The sequence below is a fragment of the Glarea lozoyensis genome (genome assembly GCF_000409485.1).
Source record: "Glarea lozoyensis ATCC 20868 chromosome Unknown GLAREA2, whole genome shotgun sequence".
Taxonomy (NCBI): Eukaryota; Fungi; Ascomycota; class Leotiomycetes; order Helotiales; family Helotiaceae; genus Glarea; species Glarea lozoyensis.
Genome location: NW_007360994.1, coordinates 1,586,202 through 1,610,436, shown reverse-complemented (window position 1 = coordinate 1,610,436; position 24,235 = coordinate 1,586,202). Strand labels below are relative to the sequence as shown.

General features: G+C 47.8%; 8 protein-coding genes across 8 annotated transcripts; 5 read left to right on the top strand and 3 right to left on the bottom strand.

Annotated features, from left to right (window-relative positions):
* Positions 1-1,299: 1,299 nt before the first annotated feature.
* GLAREA_03849 (uncharacterized protein) lies at positions 1,300-1,894 on the top strand (the record flags this gene model as incomplete). The annotated part of the gene is made up of 3 exons (XM_008084102.1): positions 1,300-1,378; positions 1,432-1,560; positions 1,611-1,894. 3 exons carry the CDS (start codon positions 1,300-1,302, stop codon positions 1,892-1,894), a joined length of 492 nt encoding a protein of 163 aa, XP_008082293.1.
* A 604-nt stretch (positions 1,895-2,498) lies between these two features.
* On the top strand, positions 2,499-3,325 carry GLAREA_03848 (uncharacterized protein; the record flags this gene model as incomplete). The annotated part of the gene is made up of 3 exons (XM_008084101.1): positions 2,499-2,940; positions 2,995-3,087; positions 3,147-3,325. 3 exons carry the CDS (start codon positions 2,499-2,501, stop codon positions 3,323-3,325), a joined length of 714 nt encoding a protein of 237 aa, XP_008082292.1.
* Positions 3,326-3,692: 367 nt separating this feature from the next.
* GLAREA_03847 (WW) lies at positions 3,693-4,761 on the bottom strand (the record flags this gene model as incomplete). Its single annotated transcript, XM_008084100.1, has 3 exons — positions 3,693-3,769; positions 3,823-4,613; positions 4,673-4,761. 3 exons carry the CDS (start codon positions 4,759-4,761, stop codon positions 3,693-3,695), a joined length of 957 nt encoding a protein of 318 aa, XP_008082291.1.
* Positions 4,762-5,845: 1,084 nt separating this feature from the next.
* GLAREA_03846 (P-loop containing nucleoside triphosphate hydrolase) lies at positions 5,846-6,619 on the bottom strand (the record flags this gene model as incomplete). Its single annotated transcript, XM_008084099.1, has 1 exon — positions 5,846-6,619. One exon carries the CDS (start codon positions 6,617-6,619, stop codon positions 5,846-5,848), a length of 774 nt encoding a protein of 257 aa, XP_008082290.1.
* Positions 6,620-7,522: 903 nt separating this feature from the next.
* On the top strand, positions 7,523-9,834 carry GLAREA_03845 (uncharacterized protein; the record flags this gene model as incomplete). Its single annotated transcript, XM_008084098.1, has 2 exons — positions 7,523-7,535; positions 7,598-9,834. 2 exons carry the CDS (start codon positions 7,523-7,525, stop codon positions 9,832-9,834), a joined length of 2,250 nt encoding a protein of 749 aa, XP_008082289.1.
* A 454-nt stretch (positions 9,835-10,288) lies between these two features.
* GLAREA_03844 (beta and beta-prime subunits of DNA dependent RNA-polymerase) lies at positions 10,289-14,205 on the bottom strand (the record flags this gene model as incomplete). The annotated part of the gene is made up of 6 exons (XM_008084097.1): positions 10,289-13,115; positions 13,163-13,558; positions 13,608-13,762; positions 13,812-13,880; positions 13,929-14,048; positions 14,098-14,205. 6 exons carry the CDS (start codon positions 14,203-14,205, stop codon positions 10,289-10,291), a joined length of 3,675 nt encoding a protein of 1,224 aa, XP_008082288.1.
* A 2,752-nt stretch (positions 14,206-16,957) lies between these two features.
* On the top strand, positions 16,958-21,101 carry GLAREA_03843 (ARM repeat-containing protein; the record flags this gene model as incomplete). The annotated part of the gene is made up of 6 exons (XM_008084096.1): positions 16,958-17,215; positions 17,352-17,372; positions 17,528-17,985; positions 18,617-18,818; positions 18,870-19,737; positions 19,792-21,101. 6 exons carry the CDS (start codon positions 16,958-16,960, stop codon positions 21,099-21,101), a joined length of 3,117 nt encoding a protein of 1,038 aa, XP_008082287.1.
* A 1,154-nt stretch (positions 21,102-22,255) lies between these two features.
* Positions 22,256-23,510, top strand: GLAREA_03842 (Cytidine deaminase-like protein; the record flags this gene model as incomplete). Its single annotated transcript, XM_008084095.1, has 2 exons — positions 22,256-22,431; positions 22,514-23,510. The coding sequence occupies 2 exons, from the start codon at positions 22,256-22,258 to the stop codon at positions 23,508-23,510; spliced, it is 1,173 nt and encodes a 390-aa protein (XP_008082286.1).
* Between the last annotated feature and the right edge of the window lie 725 nt (positions 23,511-24,235).

Below are 24,235 nucleotides of genomic sequence, written 5' to 3'. Positions count from 1 at the left end.
AACTCTTGTCTTCTCGACCTGTCTGGACACTGCACTTCTGCTGTCTCAAGGATGCTGAGCATTGGTTGTAAGGTGGGTACGGAGGTACACTAGACTACCATCGAGACCAGCTGCAGAAGATACGTCTGTGTGAAAAGCAGAAGTCAGCACTTGATGTTCTTCTTCTGCTGCATCATCTATCGGCAAGACGTTGTTACTTCTTCACGGGTCGTGTGTCCACGCTCTTCTCTCTTGCCAAATACGAAGTAATCTACAAATCCTCGACTTCCCATTCTCTGATATTCTACCTTGGCGCCTCCGAAGATCATTGAACTTCGTGTATCAACGTTTCGGACGGACAGCCTGAAGAGCATATCAAGAATACCAAGACCTCAAAGAGGTAGCGGTACGTGCGGTTGAGCCTCACGGCAGTGCTACATTTTCCGAGTCTCCATCAGAAAACCATGGTAAAATGATAGCATCAACCCGTGAGACTTCTGGGCAAAAATTGGCATCGCGTCCCCGTTTCACCGTCTCGTCCATTTGTATGGCGAAGAAGTTCGCGCCATCACCAAAAGAGTCTGTGAAACCTTTTGGAAAAGCATGACAAGTCTTGGGTTGTGGATTTGGTCAGTGCTATCGGACGAAAGTATTGGCAAAAATGCTTATGGTGAGGTTACTATGAGCAGGGCTGTCGGTCTGTGGAAAGCGTTGAGTGTCAAAGTCTACGGAGTGAAAGGATAGAGCTGGCTGTTGATGGTAAAGAAGTATCTGATCTCTATCATTGCAGATCAACCAGATAGGTTGGTGAGTTCATGAGCCCCAACGCGCGCCAGAAGAAACACCGTCTTTCAAAATGCATATCGTTCACGAGTCGAACAGCAGCAGGTACAGCCTTTGCTTTAACCAATCATATGCATACTTCCTGTCCTATTTTACCAACCTTGGGGAAAAGATCGCTTGCCTCTCAAAGGTCTGATCGCATTGGTTTCGAAGCGTTGCCCCATTCGCCAACGCCAACGCAACCCATGCTGGTCCTCGACCATGCGTGTTTCGAAATGACACAGAAGGGGTCAAGAATAAAGTCCCCAGATTTATGCCTCGATCTTCTAATAGAAGAGAGCCATACAATCCGTTCTTTTCCCAACTTTTCTAATTTGTGGTGGTCTGCGACTCCTATTCATTTCTACCCCTTTTGTTCAATCTCGTCCAAAGACCATCCATTTCTTCTAACTGTTCATTACTATCATTCATTTGGCACCGGTTGCATTTCTGTCACTCCATCAAATCAACAAAATCTTAACTTTCAAATCACACAAAATGCCTTTCGGTTTATTACTTCCTCTTCGCATCGCCCAATTCGTCTTTTCGGTTGTGGTTCTTGGATTATCAGCATATGGTATGGAACTGGAACAAAAACGACCCAGAAATATATGCTAACTATCTTTACAGTTGCTCACTGGTACGATGTCGACACCTTAACCACCTCTCCTTCTCAGATCAACTTTCTGGTCTTTGTACCGGTCTTCTCCTTCATCTCAATGATCTACTTGGAAGTTGTTCCTCGTTTCATGCAAAAGGGTCAGTAAATCCAAGCCTCAAATACTCAACAAATTACTAAAACCTCATAGCATCCCACCCATATGCCCATCTCGCATTTGAAGCCCTCAACACCCTCTTCTACTTCGCAGGTTTCGTCGCACTCGCTGCATTCATCGGCAAACTCCTCTTCTGCCGTGGATCGGTCTGCGCAGCTGCACGTGCTGATGCCGTCTTTGCTGCATTCAACTGGCTCCTCTGGACCGGAAGCACCACCATCGTTGCTCTCCAGGTCTTCAAGAGCGGCTTCAAGGGACTCAAGGACGAGAAGTCGACCATGACTCAAACCCCAATCCAACGCGAGGTTGCTCCATGAAGTCCAACGCACTTTGAGAACTGGTACGAGAACACATTTCACGAACGGAGAGAGGTTGTAGATTTGGGAGGTTTGGAAAGAGGAGTTCTTAGACAATGAGGCCTTGACGGTTTCATGAAGCATTTTTTTGTGGCTTCGTTAAGTTGGATTTTTGTACACCTGGAGCTTTGGGATGCGATATTGTAAATTTGTGTCGGGCTATAGATGGAAATAGTAACGATGAAGAAGCAAGATGTAACTGCTCTTCGTGTAACATTTGCTGGCAATTAGATAATGAATTTGATGCCTTTGGACGGGATATACATATATTTGGCTTTTCACATGCTTTTAGAACACGAAACTGGCTTTCGTGAAGATTAAAATTTTTGGCAACAACCAAAATTAGATAATATATGTATGATGTATCGTATTACATCACCAGGATCAGCGAAATCAATCTAAAGGATTCAAATCCTCCAACCTTATTCCAACCTCCGCGTCGCCAACCCATCCCCATCTCATGCACCCCAAATCCCACGACCCGAAAAAACCACGCTAGTAAAGCCACCCAAAGCTCCAGCCCAGCTCTCCATCATCAACCTCAACCACTCCACCAACAACGAAAATGCACATCTCATTTCTCCTCCTCGGGCTCCTCCCCCTAACCCTCGCAACCCACCTCCGCATCTCCATCCCCACCACCCCCTCCCTCGCCAACCCCTCCCTCCTCCCCCCAAGCACCCACGCCTCGCTCACCACCCTCTTGCACACCTACACCGCACCGTTACGCATCGACAACACGTTCGATTTCCGCAACGTAAGCACCGGCAGCTACCTCCTCGACATCCACGCGCACACGCATGTATTCGCGCCTTTGCGCGTGGACGTACGCGATGCCGGCGAGGGGGTAGGCGGAGGGGAGATTGTAGAGGTATGGGGCACGTTTCGGGGGAACGAGTGGGATAATAAGGGGCCGGTTGTGGAGGTGCAGGTGCTTGAGGGGGGAGTAAGGTGGTTTGGGGTTAGGTGTGTGGGGGGGAAGGAGTATTTGCTTGAGAGGAGTGGGTGTAAGTGTTGCTCAAAGGCGATGTGAAGGGGATATGTGCTAATAACCCATCTAGTCTCCCCATTAAGTCTTTTCAAGAACCCAATGATCCTCATCGCAGGAGCAAGTATGCTTCTCGTGTTCGGCATGCCATATTTGATGGATAACAGTACGTCTCCTCCTCTCCCTCCTCATCTCCCTGTTCTACCAAGTACTGATACATCACAGTGGACCCCGAACTCCGCGCCGAATTCGAAGAACGACAAAAGTCCTCTCCGCTCTCTGGAAACCAGGCAGCGAATCCGCTTCAGAACTTTGATGCTGCGGCGTGGTTGGCTGGTAGCTCGGGCAGTGGAACGAGTACGCCGAAGAAAAATGCTATTACGGAGAAGGGAGTTACGAGGTAGTCTATGGGGGAAGGGAAACACGAGAAGGAGTTGTACATTGGGATGAGATAGTGGAAATAGAATCTCAAGCGGAGAGGATCAAGATGACATGTGGTGTAGATTCAGCACTGAGTCGAAGAACCACGATATACATGTTCTCTTTAAAGCTCAACTACTGCTGTTCTTGGTTTGACTAAATCAAACCGTATTGTAAAACAGTTGCGTACCCAATACGGAATCCCATGTATCTTGTTTATCACATTACGGGAGAAAATGTAGTTGTAAGTCAACGAGATGATATTATATAAATCAGCGTCGCATAAAATCACAAAGGCTAGCATATCCACCTATCTACATCGTACAATGTAACCGCTTCATAACAGATCTCTTAATCACCACCGCCATCATCACCTCCACCGAAATCGTCGCCTCCACCTCCATAATCATCATTTTGGGCACCATCTTCTACGAGATTGTTAGCAAGATATAACATCAACAAATCCCAGACGCAAACTTACGGTATCCCTCCTGATACTCATGATCATCATGATCATCCATCGCATCAGCCAACAACATACCACCTACCAAACCACCACCAACACCTAGTGCAGCCGCACCACCAGCGCCCATACCACTCTTCTTTGGCGCGCCATATCCACCACCATACCCACCACCACCGTACCCAGGTCTACCAAACCCACCACCTCCACCAAACTGCTGCTGCGGGTATTGTTGAGGATACCCTTGATTAGGATATCCTCCATGAGATCCATACTGTTGCTGCTGAGGATATCCACCACCATGCGACCCGAACCCGCCGCCCGTCTTCGCACCACTTGCTTTACTCAACAACTTCCCCAGAAAACCGCCTGATTTCTTCTGGTCTCGTTCAGGGAGCGATTGATCTTGGTAATTCTGCTGCGGCTGTCCTCCATATTGAGTTTGACTATTGTATCCCGGTTGTCCGTAACTTGGTTGTTGAGATTGTTGACTGTTGTATCCTTGTCCGAGACCAGGCGATGACGATAGATTGTAATAATCATTTGAGGCGTTGCCGCGACTTGAGCTGCCGGCGCGAGCATCTTCTTCGGCTTGTAAGCGCGCTGCCAATGCGGCGTCGGATTCAGTTGATGATTGTGTATTGTGAGTGTCGTAGGGATTGCCTTTGGTGTCGCCCATTACGCCCGCACCTGCACCTCCACCTTGATATCCTGGTGGGGGGCCTAAGGGAGCGCTCTCGTCGTGGGCATAAGCTGGTTCGGTAGGCTTATCCCATTGCGACTTTTTCGTGTAGATGTTGACGTAGAACCTATGTGATTGTTAGATGGTTGATTATAGCTAATGCGATCAAGCGGGGTGGGCGCAAACCATTCTTTGTATTCAGCGTTCCAAATTGCTTTATATCCTTCTGGAACTTTTGGAGGAGGTGGCCCAGAGGGCGGCGCAAATTCGCTCATAATGCTGTGTGATGTGAAGCTCGTACTTGTAGTTGGATTGATGTTGTCAGATATATCTCCGGCTGGCGGGGTAGAAAGCGAAGCTCTAAAAGTGATGTGTTCGAGTGCTGATGAATAGACAGATGTGATCAATTTGATAAAAATTAGCTGCGGATAGCGAGGAGATGTAGAGTTTTCAGACGATTAATGTGTAAGTAGAAGATGAGAAATGGTCTCACGGATGATGAATTCCACATATACTTGCCCCTCGAGTCCTTGCTTGCGTATGATGATTTGTATGCGCGTTGTCCTTGGCATAATACCCGTGGCGCCGGATCGTCAGATCACCCTGCGTAATGTGGCGTACGAAAGAACAAGCAGCTCCGCCACACCATTTGTCGTACTCGACCTCGGGAGTAGTATCAGATGTTCATTCTCTCGGACAATAGATTTAACGCGGTGCGCAATTCCATAGTGAAACCTTCGATCAGATTTTGGAACGAGACGCTCGCCGTTGAAGTATTTTTGAAGTAATCAAAACGTCGCAAGGTGCTACCCAAGTTCGATAAGAGACAATACCGTTCAGGTCATCACTTGGGAATTTGCTATGCAAGATTGTTCCAAGTAGATACTGCATAGAAACATCTGTAACAATCTTAAAATTGTTACCTCTGGAGCGAACTGGGAATTGTAGGAATATCTAGTTAGTTGCCGTCCAACATTGACTTCAGTAAATTTTGCTAAATTGCACAGCTGTAAATTGTTGCCTAGCTAAGTAGGTAGACATTTTGTCCAAGTCCAGAGAGCTTCAGAGTTTTCTCAGGATCAAGGAGTTTGGTAGGGACTCACTTCTGCGATAAACTCATGGAGTGACAAGAATAATATCTCTCACTTACCAATCCCAGTTCAAGAATATCACAACACCTCGAGACCCATGATCTAAAGCAAAGACCATCGTGTTATTATTGCTCTCATCCAACTTATTGTATACAATCTGAAATGCATCGCTGAAACGCCAGCCCAAATGCTTTGGTGTATCTAAATGCTCCCAACGCCTCGAAAAGACTGTACTTGTACCTTATCCAACCAACAACGATGAAGAGTCTTAACAACATCCATATCCACCACTTCTCGGTGGCGCGCTAAGCTTGACATTTCCTCGTGGTGCACCTTTGACATTTGAGCCTTTCACTCCCGATCGTCTGTCGTTCAAGTCGTATTTCCCGGCTTCGATGTTCTGGTAAATTCTTTCTGCCACTCGTCCGAAAGCCATCTCAACACCTTCACCACTCTTGGCGCTGGTCTCAACATATTCAAGCACGCCATTCTTCTTTGCCCATTCCTCAGCTTCTTCTTTGGTCACTTCTCTTTTGTTCTCGTCGCCTGCTGCCAAATCACTCTTATTTCCCACTAGCACCACCACGATGTCTGGCTCCGCAATCTGCCTCAAATCGTTGAGCCAATCTTGGACGTGAGCAAAGGTAGGTCGCCTTGAGATATCAAACACCAGCAACGCTCCAGAAGCTCCACGGAAGTAGCTCCTCGTCACACTCTTGTATGTTTCCTGCCCAGCTGTATCCCATAAACTGAGCTTCATATGCTTCTGTTCGACTTCTGGTACTGCGCGTCTGGGCTCCGGCAACCCACTTGATATTTCTACCTGGGATGGGTCGCGCGAGATACTTGGTTTGGGTTTGGGCGGTTCTGCATTCGGAGGTCCGACGGGAACGATTCGAGATCCAAATTCGACACCAATGGTAACATCATGATGCGGACTGAAACGTCCTTCGCAAAGACGAATGGTAAGGGAGCTCTTTCCTGTCCCGCTATCTCCAATACACACGAGTTTGGCGATATAATCCCATGACAGCGACGACATTTGTTTTTGGACGTGGAAAGATGCAGCACGCGACTCGGTTCGTTGAATCGGTAAAGTTGGAAGAGTCTGCCGTGATGACCAGAGCAACGTCGTTGTGCGATCTAATCGCTGTTTATACAATCTAAACCAGCGTGCAAGATGTGCGTAACTGGTGCGAATTGTAATGATTGTTGATAATGTGTAACACTGTTTGTTTTCTGGTGTACAATCCACGTTGTTGTGCTCTGGTGGTAGATGTCATGGATAAGCTAGCTTCCAGGTTGCACCTCCACTATCACCGAACCATGTGGCACGGACGAGGCTGTCAGCTTGGGATGCGGGTGCGGGATAGCCGCTTCGAGGTCAAGATATCAAGTCGTCGTATATAATGCAGCTGCCGCATTGTAGTACTGAGACTCGGATTTAGAATGGAGGTCATTTTGCAGTCTGACACTCACGGCTCCTTATCGAGCACCCGATGTTCACGTTGCTTTGTCATGGCCATTCGCTCCCTTCAGGTTCCAAGGTTGTGATTCACCTCGGTGACCTGAGCTCTTCTGTCTAGGATTTAAGCTGTTCTGCCTCAGCTGCTAGTGGCAGGCTACGGCACCTGAACAGTGCACACCTCGTTGCCTCTGCCTCGTCCACAGTATGACTAGGTGCTGCTCATCACCACATCAACACCAAAGCACATTTACGACACGATTCCGATTAGCTGTAACAGCATTTCCCGGTGACAACGAGTAATAATCTCTTTGTCAAACATTCACGAGAACTCGCAAATTCGGTTTACGCCCGAGGATAAAGAGCTGCAAACAGGAGCACTGGGGCGGTCAAGCGTTATCAGGTACAAAGCACCTTGGGTGCTCGTGTGCCTGTTCTGCCTTCACCACCATACGGAATATTTGAAGAGGGTGCCTCAAGATGTTCTCAGAATGTAAGGGGATCTCCAAGCCACTATTGTAATTGCTGTGGACTTCAGAAGACTGACCTTTGTAGATGCTTCGCGGTTCCTAGCCCAGTCCCAGTCCCGCATCTCGAACTTCGTCCAACCCGACAACACCGAGACGCCCCCTCGAAACCCGAACGACCGCTATCGACGCTCAAATAATCCGTTATTACAAAGCACTGCACGAGGGTATCCTCAACGGCTGGGAAACCCATACCAATCCGCGGCGAACTTCAACTTCGCATCACGGTACAGCACTGCTCCAGCAGACGCGCCGCTATTTCACAGTGCCCGAGATGATTTCCGAGAAGAGGATGATGAGGAGGAAAGGGAGAGGGAGACATCAGACTTCTTTGCGCTGCAGCGGTCGAGGAGGGTATTTGCCCCTACAAGATTAGAGGAAAGCGAGGAAACAGAGCACGCAGGGAGCCAAGCTTCCCTGGATACAAGTAGAGAGGACGATGGAAGATTGGCAGATGACCGGGGCCGTGGACGAGGGATTAGGTCAAGTTGGAACGGCGGTGGTCAAAGCACGAGAGGGCGCGGTAAAGCTCCAGAAACCGTCAGCGAGGAAGCGGAGGACTTGGGAAGAGGTCGAAGTGAAGCGAGCAGTAAAGGCAAAGATAGAATGGAGGATATTGGACTGGAGTCAACCATCGAGGACAGCGAACCACCAGATGACTTGATGAACGAAGCTTTACTCGACGAGAGCCCTCCGCCATTCCAGAAATTTAGGTCAACACCCAAGACAGGACCGATCAGATTACCGTCAGAGTCCCGAGATAGAGATTTAGAAGCAAATACAGGCAGGCATTTCCCTCGACCGCCTAGCTCCGTGGAAACGGTACCGGCAACGATAGTGGCTACACTGGGAGAATCACCGACGCATGATATGTTCTGGGGCTCCTTGTTCCTTATCTGTCTAGGATCGCTCTTCGCTACCTTCTTCCTAGTGTTTCTACACACATCGCCTGGCAAAAATCTAGGCGACACTATATACACCACCTTGCACTCCTCCTTTCACTTATTTGCCGTAGATACGGTCGTATCAGTTATCGTCTCCTTGGTCTGGCTCGCCTTGTTGAGGTCCTTCGTGAGGCCGCTGGTACACCTAATAGTACTCGCAGTACCTGTGATTTTGATATCATTTTCACTGTATCCTATGGTATCAAGTTATAAGGGTGCAGCAGGGGGAGCCAGTCTACAGGATAAAGCCATGCGATGGCTATCTTTTATACCTGCCATTTTCGCTGTGATATGGCTGTTCACCATATACAAGGGAAGGCATGCTTTGACCAAGGCTATTGGTATATTGGAATTTGCCTCACGAATTTTGGCGGCGCAACCAGCCCTTCTTGGTTTGGGATTTGTCACTCTAGCTGCGATCGTTGCATGGACTTGGATGTGGTTGGGCATGTTTACCAGAGTCTTCCTTGGTGGCCACCAAAACAAATCGTTGACGGGCTTTGTTATCGATGCTACGACTTGGTGGTTAGGAGTATACTTTGTTTTGATGTACATTTGGACATTGTCCGTTATCAATGGCATACAGCGAGCAACCACAGCAGCAACAGTTTCTCAGTGGTATTTCCATCGAAATGCTACACCGACAATAGCTTCAAGGGACGTAGTCACGTCTGCTCTTCAACATTCAGCAACAACACTGTTCGGCACAATCTGTCTCTCAACCTTCGTCGCTCTCATAATCCGACTTCCTCTCCTCATCCTACCCACCAGACTAGTCGGTCTCGCCTCAATCTTCGCCTACAACCTCTTCCCAACCCCAATGGTAGCACTCACCAATCCTCTCACCCTAACCTACGCAGCAATCCACTCACAACCCCTCTCAACCTCCGCCAGAGGTCTAAGCCAAATGACCTTCCTAACTCCCCAAACACCCACCACAACACTCACACCCCGCTCCTTCAACTCCCGCAACCAGAACACCCCACTCATCCCCTACAGACTCGCCAAGCTCCTCCTCCATGCCACCCGCTTCATCATGGCTATGGCCCTCGGTTTCGGGGGGTGGGTTGCGACAGCACGTCAACTCGCGATTTCCGTCCCGGGCGGCGCTGGCATCCGAGGAAGCGCGTATGCTTATGTTGTAGGTTTGGTGGCTAGTTTTATTGGTTGGGGAGTATTAGGTGCCATGGAAGGCGTGTTAAGCGGAATCGTGGATGCGAGCGTGGTTTGCTGGGGCAGTGAGAAGGGGATGGTCGGAGGCGGTGCTTATTGTCTCGAGGCTGGCTATCTCTTTGGGGACGAGAGCAGGGATAGGTTTTGATCTGGCACGGAGTGAGAGGTTTTACATAGCGGAGAAAGGGAGCAATTGGGTTTGGGAATATGAGCGTTGGAGTACTTTTAGTGGAGAGTCTCTTCTGATTTTTAGCGACGTTATTGGATTTTGATTAGTTTTATAGTATCTGCATAGCGGATTAGTAGACGGCATAGGAGATATTCTGGTTCACTATATGGCTACTTTGAGTGTGTATTGTTTATTTGTAGTAATTGACATGTCGGATGCACAAATTGAGACAAGAGTAGAGATCTTCTCTTCAGGTATCATTTTTGACCTCAGGTATATTGATCACTTACCAACATTTTGATATATACGCCACTACCATGCAAATTCCAATCTATCTAGAACACCATTCAACTCCATCCATGCAAATCATCAGTCGTACATAACAACAACAATTCAAAGCCTGTCTCAATATGTCCCACCAGCTTCCAAGTCATCACTTAGGATGAGGAAACTCATCCTCAAGTCTAAGTCTCACAAGCACATTCATACTCAACAACTCCTGCACCAACAACTTCGCCGCATACGGCATCGTCATCCTCGTAACCCCAGCAGTGCTCTTACAGGTCTGACACCAGCCTTGGAATCCCATCATACCGCATACCTCACAGATATCGACTTCATGAGCATCACTGCTCAACATCAGCCGCTCAAGAAGAAGCTGAGAAGCGCCATAAGCGATAAGACAATCTCGTTCCATCTCTCCGAGACGGAGACCACCATCTCGAGACCGACCTTCAGTGGGTTGACGTGTGAGAATAGCTCGCGGACCACGGGACCGAGAGTGCATTTTGTCTTGAACCATGTGTTTGAGCTTTTGGTAGTAGATGGGACCAAAGAATATGTAGGCTGGTAAAGATTCTCCTGTTATACCACTCGTAACGAAGTCCTTTCCTGAATAGCTGAAGCCGTTTTTGATAAGAATATCACCCATGTCATCGACATTGCTTCCTCCAAAGGCAGTTCCGTATTCCAGGGACCCGTTCAATACTCCTGCTTTTCCAGATAGGAGCTCTAGCATTTTTCCTACTGTCATACGAGAGGGGAAACCATGGGGATTCATGATGATGTCGGGCGTGACTCCGGAATCTGCGAATGGCATATCCTCCTGATTCACAATAATACCGACAACACCTTTTTGCCCGTGGCGAGACGAAAATTTGTCACCGAGCTCTGGACGACGAGTTTGGCGTGTTTGAACCTTGATAACCATGGTTTCATTTTCCGTCTGCGAAATCATGATCTTATCGATGTAACTTGGGTCAGGGAGGCGATAAGTCATAGGGGCAGGCTTATGCTCATTTGTTCCAACGTCAGAACCGATGCCGTTCCCACCAGTGTTGATTGGAACTTCTTTGTTGAGATATGTCTCGCCGGAGTTGACCTGCTCGCCAACCAATGCCATTCCGTCGGAACCCAAGATTGCATGCTTTTTCGACGGCTTGGAAGGGTCTCGCTCATCCATCTGCTTATCTCCTATACGATCTTGAGTCCGATTAGGGTATTTTCGGAACTGTGTAGCATATTTGCGGAAGACTTGACACCTCCCGAATCCTCTATCACAAGACGCCTTATTGAGTACTAGAGCATCCTCAATATCGTAGCCGGAAAACGACATGACTGCAACGGTTGCATTCTGTCCAGCTGGAAGTTTATCGTACTTGATCAGCTCAATAGTGCGGCTTTTGACCATTGGTTGCTGAGGATAGACCATGAGGTAGAGAAGCGTGTCGATCCGCGAGAATTGGTTGTACGCGATCGCACCAATAGCTTGCTTACCCATAGCACATTGATAGGTGTTTCTGGGAGATTGGTTGTGATGCGGATATGGAATTAATCCAGCGACGGCTCCTAGTATAGTAAATGGCTCGATTTCCAAATGAGTAATTCCTGCGGTAGTTAGAGCGTCATGCTCGGTTAGTGCAATAAGTGTATCGTTCTCCTCGTTGACATCAACATATTCCACCATTCCTCGGTAGAGAAAGTCATCAAAATCCATTTTGCCGCTTCGTAATGCCTCGAGCGATTTTTTGGTAACTTTCGGTTTATTGTTTTCGACGACTATAAGCGGTCGACAAATTCGACCTTCATCGGTAGCAATGTGAACAGCCTTCGTATGATGATTGATGTAGATACTGACAAATGCCGATACTCGGCCTTGCCGTCGAAAATTGCGGAAGCTCGTCAAGAAAGTTTTGGGTTGCACGGTGAGAGCAAGAGGTGTGCCGTTGACAAATATAACATATGCCCCCTTGCCATGAATTTCTTGTCCGCTCACGGATAGGATATCCTCTGCACCGAGGAAGAATACCAGCTTCTTGATCGGCTCTTCATCATCATAAGTCGTGATGTGCGTCATTAAGGCCAGATTCTTTACCAAACCACATGCCTCTCCTTCCGGTGTATCAGACGGGCAAAGCATACCAAACTGAGACGGTTGTAACGCACGAGGTCCACTGACCTTTCGCGTCTTCTCGAACTGACTGCTAATACGAGTCATCATCCCAAGAGCACTGATGTAACTCAACCGACTAAGGACGTGTGTAACGCCGGCTCTTTCCATCTTGAATCGCTTGACGCTCCAATTTCCTGTCGAGATAGCACGATTCATGCCCAAGGTGATATAATTTCCGTGAGATTGCATGTGATTGAAAGCATCAAATTCTGACGTTCGATTCTTTTTGCTTAGAACTTTGTCGATGTTCATTTTCAGATCCGTATTAAACTTTTTGAAGAGATCTTCGAAAAGGAGAGACAAAAGCTGGCCAGCAAGTTCCAACCGCTTATTTCCAACATAATCCCGATCGTCTACAAGCTTTGGGTCTTTGACCGCCATCAGTACTCGGCGAACCATGAAGCATATGTACAACGCTTTCGGCCTGAAATCAAGTCCAACGACCGGTACGTGTGTGATGATAATGTTGGCAAGAGCTTCGAGTGCGTCCTGAATGTGGTTTCTACGAGGGGGAGCGCCCCCTACTCTGGGCTTCGATCCCATCTTTACACGGGCTCCCAAGTATTCGAGAGCCTGCTGCTGTGAGAATACACCGGCTTTCGCGGCCTCCTCAAACATGACCGCAAATTCGTCTTGATAATCCTCGTCCTCTCCGGCTACTAAGAACATCATCTCATGATCGGATTGGATGCCCATCGCTTTCAGCACAATTACGATCGGTACAGGCTCCGTCAAAATATTATGCTGGAGCCAGATTCTATCCTTTTTCATCGTAACGTAACTTTTGGACTTCCGCTCATGGGTTGAACTAGGATATGTCAGCACTATATGATTGATCATGGAATCTCTAATCACCTTGTGACAGATGCAGAGGTTATCCCTTTCTTAGGATCAGCTTCTACAATGACTCTGTTTTTGCTCAATTGCTCTTGAACCAGAATGACCTTTTCTGTTCCATTTACGATGAAGTATCCACCAGGGTCGAGCGCGCACTCATTCATTTGCGCCATCTGACGGTCATTCTTTCCAGCCAGCCTACAAGTAGCACTTTTGAGCATAATGGGCATTCTTCCGATAGGTATGTGACTTCTCCGAGTCATTTGCTTCCCCTTTGTATATCTAAATGTGACCCTAATTGGTGCAGCATAAGTCATATCCCTCAGGCGACATTCGTTTGGCGTAATTTCATTCAGAGCCTTTCGGTCACCATAATCGAGTCGCTCGGGGATTCCAACAGTGATGTCCTCATATCTAAGTCTGCTTTAGCAAATGCCTAACATATCTAGCGACCACAGCTTACTCGAGGAAGAAGTTTGGATCAGCATCACTAGTGATTCTTTTGTTTGCCTTTACAATCTCTTTGATTTCTGTTTCGATGAAGAAATTGAACGAGTCAATGTGCTGTTTGACTAGACCCTTGACTTTCAAGAAAGCGGGAACCAAATTCCATTTGTCCTAGGTCCATTAGCTTTATTGCAACGAGGAGGTGAGCGGAAGAGCTGACTTTGGCAGTATCGATAGGGTCGGTAAGACTTTTTCCTCCATAGAACGGTTCGAGCAGGGCAGCGAATGTCTGGTCGAGTTAGTTAGAATCTGCAGAGTCGAGGGAACTTCTTCGCACCTCATCTCCTGGTGCTGGTGCATGGTCTGGCTTTACGGATGCTTTCGGCGCCCGCGAACGCTTTGGTTTGGCTTCTGAAGCTGTGTCCTTTGATTGCTCATCTTGTTCGTTTTCTGCTGTCTACGACAAATTGTTAGCTCTGGGTCGCGCAAAATCTCAGAAGACTCACAGGCTTCGGTGGCGCAGGTATTGGCGTTGGGACAGCCGAAGGAGCTTCAACGGGTACAGCAACAGGACCTGCGGAAGCTGAAGCAGCCTTCTTCTTCTTTGGTGGCATTTTGTTACTGTGGGGGATGGAAAGTATAAAAGTCCATAGGGTGTTGCGTTCCTGGTGTGATCTTCGGCAAGAGTTCTACAAAAAATTCCGTCGGAAAGGTACCTCATCAGGGACCCCGCCATTTTGCTGCGCCTAATCTGGTATGAAGCTTGTGCACAAGCCTCAGCCGTATCGGATCGGCCTGGTTGGTGACTCGGGCCGGTGGTGATGGCGAGGCAAAGCCACTTTTTAGCAGACTGTCGGCAGCTCCGTGCTTTTGTCATGTTCCCTGGTGTTTGAGGTCTACCTAGTAGGTGAGATACAAACGTTGTAGCGTGACTCAGGTTGCACATTTTGATGTTGATAAAATTGTCTAAACTTGGTAACCTTATGCTTCATACTGTATGCTATTTATCTATCTACTTCCGTCATATCCAAGCAATGATACAACAAAACGTCCCAAAATCAACTGAAGAAAAACCATGCACTTTTGTAGAATTAGAACAATATTTACAACTCTTGTAAGTTTTGCTCAACCCACGAATGTTATGCTCTCCGTCGTAAGCGAGTAAGAGTTAGAAGAAAACTATTGTCAGCAAGCGCCACAGATTCTATAGAACTCTTCTAGTGCATAAGTACGAAGTAGAGCTCCAAAAGCCTAAGCCCTCGATCCCACAGAGAACGATCATTTTCTGATCAATTCATCAAATCAACAATACCGCTTTATAAATATTGAGTATCGACTGTCTAGGGAAATAGTGGGGCAACGGATCCAGACACGGCGATGGCTCACCGCCATTCGAGAATCGAAACCGCCCACTATTTTACCACACTTTCATTCGCAGAAGACTCTGCAACAGTGGCTCTAGAATCTATCTCGAGCTTGGGGAAACATTCTGGCTGATTCGGGCACCGGCTACTCCATGCCTCAAAAGCTGCTGAGCTTGATTCAACTTACCTGCAGTTGCCCTATGTGAATTGGTACGGTGACTTTGCGGTCCGTTATTATCGAATGGCTAGCCTCCTTATTGCTTGCCGAGCACTCACAGAGCCCCTTTTCAGCACTCCAACGGTAAAGAGGATAAAACAGTCTGCCACCTTGGCCGGTTTAATCGCACATGACCCTCTCTTCTTCTAACCCCTCAGATTGTACTTCGTAAAATCATCGGCCATGAATAACTGAAGTGGCTTCTCCATCAAGGGATCTTCAATGCCCCCGTGGAGCCTGCACCAAGCCCCTCGTCGTCTCGCCACGTACAACGCAAGCGTTTGACTGGTTCTGGTCAGGAAAGCGGTCGTGATCATGTTCGATTGCCGCAATCGACTTGGGCAAAGACTCGTCGATTCGCCTGAACTGATGAAAATTAGATGGAGGGGCAATTGGTAGCAACTTGGACAGCTCTATAAGCACGTCTTTGGCCGGATGCACTGCCTTCAGATCCGTGTCGATGTAGGCATATACATTGGGCTGTTTCTTAGCCATTCTCCGCGATGGCAAGCTGCAAGACTACCTAGGTACTGCCTGAGCGGCTCTGAGCCGTTCTGCTTGCTGCTTCACTGTGAGTATCATCATGTTGCCATACCTGTACTACGTACTGTACCGGAGTAATGAGTGGTTCTGGAAGACACCGAATCGCGCCGGTTAAGGTGGCCAATTGGCGCCGAGATGTGATATCTGCAAAGCACCTTTGGCGTCTGATGGCAGCGGAGGTACATATCGACCCCTTTTTATGGGGTTCTCATATGTAGGGACAGTTCTTGGGTTCCGTACTCGAGTAGCCTCTTGTGAACCACCTTTGTCCTGCAAGTGCTACTCAACAGATGGAGTACAGGAGCCGCCGCGATGATACATGCTTACCTCCCGGAAGTAGGTCTCGTACTCGAGGACAGGATCTGAGAAGGTCTGCCTCTTCGCTTGTGGCGTCGGATAATTCGAATCTGTATTCTGCCCTTTCACGGAGTGTGGTCTGTTGCCCATCAACCTACTTGGTACCATCACGGTGAGAATGGCTGCTTGTTGCTCTGGATGCCTCGTGAGTAGTACCCCGTACCCTCCAAATCCCCTCGTGCTCGTCCGTCTTCTGTCTGCTGCACCGGTCCTGCTTGCGTCTGGAGACCGCTGCGTTCGTTGCCCTTGACCCTGCTCTCCCCTGCTGCCGACGATGAGCTGGCTGGAGTCGCCATCTGCACCTTCGCTACTCGAGCATCACTTCCGCTTCCCTCTCGTTCTGCCCACAGCACCACCGCTCTCCTCCCTCCCCCACAATCCATCGCGCCTCGCCTTCTCCCTCCACTCTTGTAATTATATTGTGCCCTTAGAATTATGTGTGCGTGTGTGTACCGAGTCTTCTTCTCTGTCCATTGCTAGCACCTCTGCCGACTGGACCACAGCTCGGCACCGCGCTAAACCTAGCTCGAAGGGTCCTTTCCACCCCTGCTGGAGAGCACTTTGGCCCAACTTGCCAGCCAGCCCGTCCCCAAACCGACTTCTACCTCACTCTCCCCAGGACACAGGTTCTTTCTTCTCTGGATACACAACTCACTTGCTTCGCGCCTGGGCTTCCAGGACGCTCGCGGACGTCACAATTCTTCTTTTTGGATATCATTTAGGTAGGCAGATCCGTCCTTTGCTCGTTAGCCCTCTCGAGGCTCGGTGTGCTTCCACTGGGAAGCACACCGCAAGTAAACCCCACCTTGAATTCTCCTCGCTCAGCGCGCTTTCTACACGAGCACGGAACTGATCGATGGTAGTATATATTTAACCACATCAAATATGGCATATTCCAATAGTACCAGTGACCGAATGGACGAGTTGCGCTTTCGAAGCCAGCAATCACCTCGAACCGATCCCTCGTTGCATGGGCTTGTCTCTCCACCGCGAACCACAACCAGATTGCCCCAACCTCTTCATACGCAAGATAATCGAGGTGGATTAATGCGAAGATTCACTACGGATTCAGGTCGGGTTCCTACAATGAATACGCTCGCCAATCAGCGCGGTGTGCAGGAGTCTCAGGAGTATGGCCCTTCGGTAAGCTGGACCACTATCCTATTGTCCCCATTTGGCTACAATTCCTATTGTCCTGGACAATCTGTCATTCGTGTATTTCTTTTCGATCTTCCTAGCGAGATTTTTGTAAATTACCTTAGCTGACAGCCACTCCTAGACGTACCACAAAGTCCAACTGGTAAGCATACTTTTCCTTTGGATCTCCCAATCGGAAATTCTAGACTCGCCAAATCGATCTTTGCTTGGAACATGAATCCTAGCACCCTACATAATTTTATTAATTCTACAGCCTCATGATTGGGAAGGTTTGGCTTTGGCTTACTATTCTCACAGTTAGAAAAAAAGAAACTCGAATACGAGAGGTTACGCGAACAGAAGAGACGCTTCGAGGCTGAGATGCAACTGCTGGACCTACAGCAACGCCGCGAAGAACAAGAACTTGCACAGATGCAAGAAGACCTCGGTCGATCTAACAAGAATTCCAACGCTGGTCATCAGTCTGAACCTACCACTCCTCCAGAATATCGCGAGTCAAGCTCCGGCTTTCCATCTGTCTTTTCACGCCCCAATCGGTATTCGACCTCCAGCCTCACTTCCCCCCCAGGCATTTACAACCGACCAGGCAGATCAGGATCGCAACTTACATCACCCCAATCAGGTATATTACAATCTCGCATGATGGATGATAAGCTCCCGTCCAAGTCCGTTCCGGGATCTCGACGCAACAGCGATGAGGATGAGAAGGAAGAGGCTGTTCGACAAGATCCAACCTCTCATAGGGCTACAACTGCGTAAGTTCCCAAATTCTCTTTGAGTCTATGTGCTTCCTGTCGCGCTCGTATTCTCGATACAGACTATTGAGCTTCGTTCTTCTATCTGGTTGTCGGGGCGGTCACTAGTGGTGGCCTTTTGAGGATTGACAGTCTGTCTACCAAGCTGTAATTGGTGTAGTTCAGGCATCCCCAAGCGATATTGCAGCTTTTTAGCAGTAGGACGTCACGTTTCGACAGTCTGCAAGTCAAAGCTTGAAGTCCTATGACTTGCGCTGAGTTCACTTTCGGTTATTCTATTCCTCACGTGTCTTGACGTTATTGTTATTCACTCCGTATTGATGGTTATCTCTCCTCCTCCTGCCACCTATCTCATTAAAAACCACACTCGGAGGCAATACCTTCCGGTTCTCACTTCAATTCCTCATAAAATTCTTACAACCACAAAAACTTCGAACCATTACGCACTTGGGTTCTTACCCAACCAAATTGTCTTGCGCTGCTACTTGTACCATCATCTCTTCCGCAAAATACAGAATTAGTTACTTACAACATACTCGTTATCCTTTAACCCTCACCTTCGTACATCTACATTTATCAATTGATCTTAACACAGAGTCTACTCTGACGCTGGTCGCTAATATTCGAATAGACTCAACAGATACAGTATGCCAGTTACCAAGTCTCGCAACGGTATGCATGACTTCTTGAACCAAGACCCTTCCAACACCACACGATTTCTTTTTGGAGAAGATGATGGTGCCACATCTCCAGATGTCAATAAATACCTTCAGATGAACACTACCGAAGACAACTTCCCTGTTCTCGTTCGTCGCGATGAATACCCTGGCTTGGTAAGTTCTGATAAATTCTCTGATAATTCGGTTACTGACCGCCAAATGCAGCTCTCCGCCTCTTCGGCTGCTCTTGACCTTGCGACCTCTCAATCTCCTGGTCCCGAAGGCCTCTCCTCCAGTAATGGGTGGCATGCGTTCACTCGGCACAAGTCTTCCCAATCGCAGCAGCTTCCGATGAGCATTAGCCAGGCGCCAACAAACGGCTCAGTTTCGACTGCTCAGATCAACGATCCCATTTCGCCAATCAGTGTTCGTCCATCCTCATCATACCGACACTCTCTAGACTTGCAATATTACGATGGTTCTCAAGAGCCTGCGACATCCCAAGTCACGTCACCATCAAAAATGGCCCAAGCCACTCCACCAAAGCTTCAGTCATCCTACTCCGCCAACGATGTACCTACTATGAGAACGACTGCTAATGGTATATCGAACGTTGCCACAACCCCAAATTCGCATGCTCAACAACATTTGCACAACCATAATGCTAGTCTCGGCCGCATCCCTCCAAACGCAATGAACAGACTTAGCCGAGAGCTTACCTCGCCTGAAACTGCCACCTTACGCGAGGCTCAAAATGGAGGTTATCAATCGATTCAGTCGGCACTTCAAGCCAATGCAGCACCATTTGGTCCTTCACCTTCTCAAAACATGTCTCAGGCACCAGTCCCCGCTCCGATGGTTTCTCCAACTGGCCAACAACAGTATCCTGCTCCAGTTCCTGGATATTACAACAACTACAACATGCAGATAATGTCTATGAATATGGGAATGCAAAACATGGCACTTAATCAACCAATTTATCCAGGTCCTAACCAATACAGCGGGTATGGCGGTCAAATGTATTCACCTCAGAGTCAGCCTCGTGATAGTCAGGCTCGTGTGATCCAGCAACGCCGCCAGAATGATGGGGAAGGTGAGTTTCCCAAAGTCAGCCTTTGAAAGTGACCTCTGCTAACCCATTCTTCAGCTATGAACCGATTCGCCAATCTGGCTTTGGAACAACTGGGTGGTGAGATCTATAATCTGTGCAAAGATCAACACGGATGCAGATACCTTCAAAAGAAACTCGAGGACCGTAATCCTGATCAAGTCCACATGATCTGGCTTGAGACCAATCAACATGTCATTGAGCTCATGACTGATCCGTTCGGCAACTACCTCTGCCAAAAGCTCTTGGAGTATTGCAATGATGAGGAGCGCACCGTCCTTATCGAGAACGCCTCGCACGACCTTGTCCGCATCGCCCTCAACCAACATGGCACAAGAGCTCTGCAGAAGATGATCGAGTTTATCAGCACGGAGACACAAATCAACATCATTATCCGTTCCCTCAAAAATCGTGTCGTCGAGCTTATCCAAGATCTGAACGGAAACCACGTTATCCAAAAGTGCCTTAATCGATTGACAGCACAACAGTCTCAATTCATCTTCGATGCCGTCGGAATTCACTGCATTGATGTTGGAACTCATCGTCACGGATGTTGTGTTCTACAGCGCTGTATCGACCATGCCTCAGGAGATCAAAAATCTTGGTTGATTCGACAGATCTCCAACAATGCTTATGTTCTGGTCCAAGATCCCTTCGGAAATTACGTTGTTCAATACATTCTTGATTTGAACGAACCTATCTTCACAGAGCCCCTTGTCGCCATGTTCCAAGGTCGAGTGGGACAGCTCTCGAAACAGAAATTCAGCTCCAATGTTATCGAGAAATGTCTCCGCTGTGCTAAAGAGCCATCAAAGGATATGCTAATCGAAGAGATGCTTCAACCTACGGAGCTTGATCGCCTTTTGCGCGACTCTTTCGCCAACTATGTCATCCAAACCGCTCTTGACTATGCTAATCCAGCAATGAAGACTCGTCTTATCGAGGCCATCCGCCCCCATCTACCCGCTATTCGCACTACCCCATACGGTCGCCGCATTCAAGCCAAAATCCAAGGCAATGAAGGTCGTAGCGGTCCGTCAAGTGGGCAAGCTACTCCTGCTGAAATGGTGGAGCCGACTCAAACCCCTGTCCGCCACCAGCGTGGTCTCTCGAACGCATCGGCCTCTGGCAACTCATTTGTTAGTCCTCTCGGTGCTTATAGCAACGGCTTTACTCCTGCCAATGGCGCCACCAATGGCCACCCTCTCACATCACCCCAGAAAGCCATTCCCTTCCCATCTAGTACAGAGCTCGCCTCCACCCCATCTAACACCCAATACTTTCCTCAACCCTACGGTAGAGGTGCTGGACAAGGGGTTGCTGGACAAGGTAACGGCAACTGGTTGTAAAACAGGTTCATTACTATTCGCATGACGATACGATCTATTTAACGCTTGTAACGGTACGAAAAAAACGATCTTAAAATTCTGGCCTTGGATGAGCAAATTACATTCTTCGATCTTGCTGGCGGTGGACGTGTGACAGGAGGGTAATCTTCAGCCATTTCAGAATTGTTTTTACGCATACGACATTTACGGCCCTTTGTGTTACATTAGCATTCACGGGAGCTGCTCAGTGCTGGTTCCATTGCATTTTTATCGTCAACCAGTCCTCTCAGAAACCAGTTCCGGCATATTTTCAGCGTCTTTTTGTACCATAAAAGAAAAGCTCTGTCGCAAAAGTCTTGGCGCCATCTTCATGACAATCCTCTAGGCGCAGGGTACAACAGGAGCGACTGCGCAGCTCAACCTGTACCTGTACCGCATCAATTCCATAGAGCTCCTTCGTGAATTTTTAGTTTCCTTTGTTATTTGGTGGATCGCGTTCCTCGGCATGTCGATGGGTCAGTTCTTTTCTATCAGCTTTGAGCGGAGGTCATGTTCCTAAAGATACTTGCTTTCTTTCCAGCCACCAATGCCTACGACTTGGTTGGGTGAAGCCTATCCGACGATCGAGAAGACGATGGCCAGCGGTGCACTTTGTATCTCCAACCTTTCCGACATAGAAGAAGTCATTTGTCTTTCATTTGGCTGATCGTCATCTACTTCGTTTGGACAGTTTCTCTTTATGCTTTGACTGGAGCGGTGGTTTATGACATATTATTATTTCCGATTTGACTTTCAGATTTGGGTCTGTTTGCTGGCCGGTCTTGAGAGCCAAACAATGTAACTAGATATGAATTAAAAGTTGATAACTATAGTTTCTTTCGTTGGCGTGAAACGTGGCATCTTGAATGGCTTTGTTGACAGCTCTATCTTCCTAGCTAAACTTTCATAATTTTTGATGGCCATGCTCGGGTTCTAGATCGAGTTTTCGAATCACCCCATTTACTGGCTAAGACTGCTCAATTCTAATAAAGGTCTATAATAAGTATAAACTAATAGGCAAAAGTTTCCTTCAGAGCAAGTAATAAAGTGTTAGCGCCACGTGATTGCCATCTTGGTCACACCAACCTGGAAGTCTGTACAAGGCTGCCACGAGGCTGAGAACTTCCACGAAAACTATGACCAGCGCAACTTTTCACGGGCCCAGCAACTCAACGACCTCAAATGGCATCGTAGCACAATTGGCAGGGACCTTAATACCTTTGAAGACGACTCTTGAGACCAGCAAGGATGTGAAACTTTTAAATGTTTTCATAACCGCTGTACCTCTGAAGAAAGCTAGCGGAACTTTATCGTGAGTATCTTCGATCCCATTTATCGATGTTCTCTATGTGTCCTGGTACATCTTTGAAACGAAATGACTTACACACGAAAAGACTTATCAGACAACTCATCCCCAGAGATGGGGGCTATGATCTCCAGCACCTCCGTCGTTTCGCGAAACCAGATCTTATACCCTCCGCCATTCGCAATTCCTACTTCGCTTCCTCCGCTGAATCCTCTGACACCGAGCTTATTTTCTTGATTGTGGCGGTTGCCAGTATCATACCTAAAGATATACTGCTAGATTCTTTGCAAAAAGATCGGGTGGAGGGGCCGGTGGTATTGGTAGAAGGACAGATACCTTTTAATGCACCAACTAGTGCGGAACAAGCCAAGGCATGGACGAATGAATACTGGCCTACTGTTTACAAGAAGAGCAATCCTTTCGGTCCACATCCCGCTATCGTCGCTAGAGCGCAGGCGGAAATAGAGGGCAATGCAGGGAAATGGTTAAGCCTGGCTTGGACTGTTGCTGCTGAAGCGAAGACTGCTAGAACAGGTGAGGGTGTAGGCGTTGTGATTGTAGAACGCAGCGAACAAGGAGAACGCTGTCTTGCCGTCGCTGGAGATGCGCGCTGGGATAATTGGCCTCGGGATTGTGGAGGAAATGGGAATGTCACTGCACACGCTGCGATGCGTGCTATTGCCATGGTCACAGCAAAACTACCGAATGCGATACCCGTTACTGAGACTGATATATTCCGCTCGCAACCGTTATTTTCTCTGGAAACGGATGTCGAGGAACCCGTTAACAAAGATGGGTATTTGTGTCACGAATTGGAAATATACTGTACGCACGAACCATGTGTGATGTGTGCGATGGCTATCGTACATAGTCGGTTTGGGAAGATTGTGTTTGAGAAGCGGATGGATGAGGGTGGTATTACTGCTGATTTGAACGATAAGAACGATGGATTGGGTCATGGGCTTTGGTGGAGAAGGGAGTTGAATTGGACGATGTTAGGGTGGGAGTTCAGGAGGAAAGGAGATGGTAATGATGGTAACGAATGTCGATTGCCTTGGGACGTGGATAATGGGCTGAATGCTTGATTGATACCCGTTATAAATGCAAACTACAGATACTTCCTTGTATCGACTTTTCGATGGCCACCTCTTTTCGTTAGTGAAGTCATAACGTCACGTCACAAAAGCAACTGATCCAGTACCGGTGTTTTCTCTCAAAAGTATCCTCCTCCCTTATTGGAGCTCAGGTAATTATATGTCTATTGTATGCTTAATTGAAAACCTGTAACGCGGTCTTTGGGTAAAACGGTCGTTAGACTCGAATCATCATAGCTAAAATACAAAGGGGAGCCCTGTACATCTGTGAAGTTTTTCCTTTAATTGCTCACAAGAAAGAAAGGAAACAGAAGTCGGACAATTTAGCGAAATGAGTCCTCCCGTCACCCCTTCCAATGTTTATCTGGCAATGAAGGTCTGTTTGGTGCACGCTATGGTCTATCCTCATTCGAATCTAGAACCCCTCGTCACGATCAACATCATAACTGGAACACCAAGAAATTTCTTCTCTTAGTTGCTGTATTTCTAGCCATTTCTATATTCAGATCCAGTACATCCAATTCTGTGTCGAGATAGCAATTTGAACAGTTTTAGTTGTAAAGTGTACTCTTCAAATATTCCATTTGATCATTTCATCCACAGCCGTTTAAACGCCTTGGGTTTGTAATGTAACTTCATTCCAAGCGCACATTGATGTGCTAAATGAAATTGTGTTCTAAACGGTTTTTTCCAGTTCTATGCGCCCTAAAACGGAA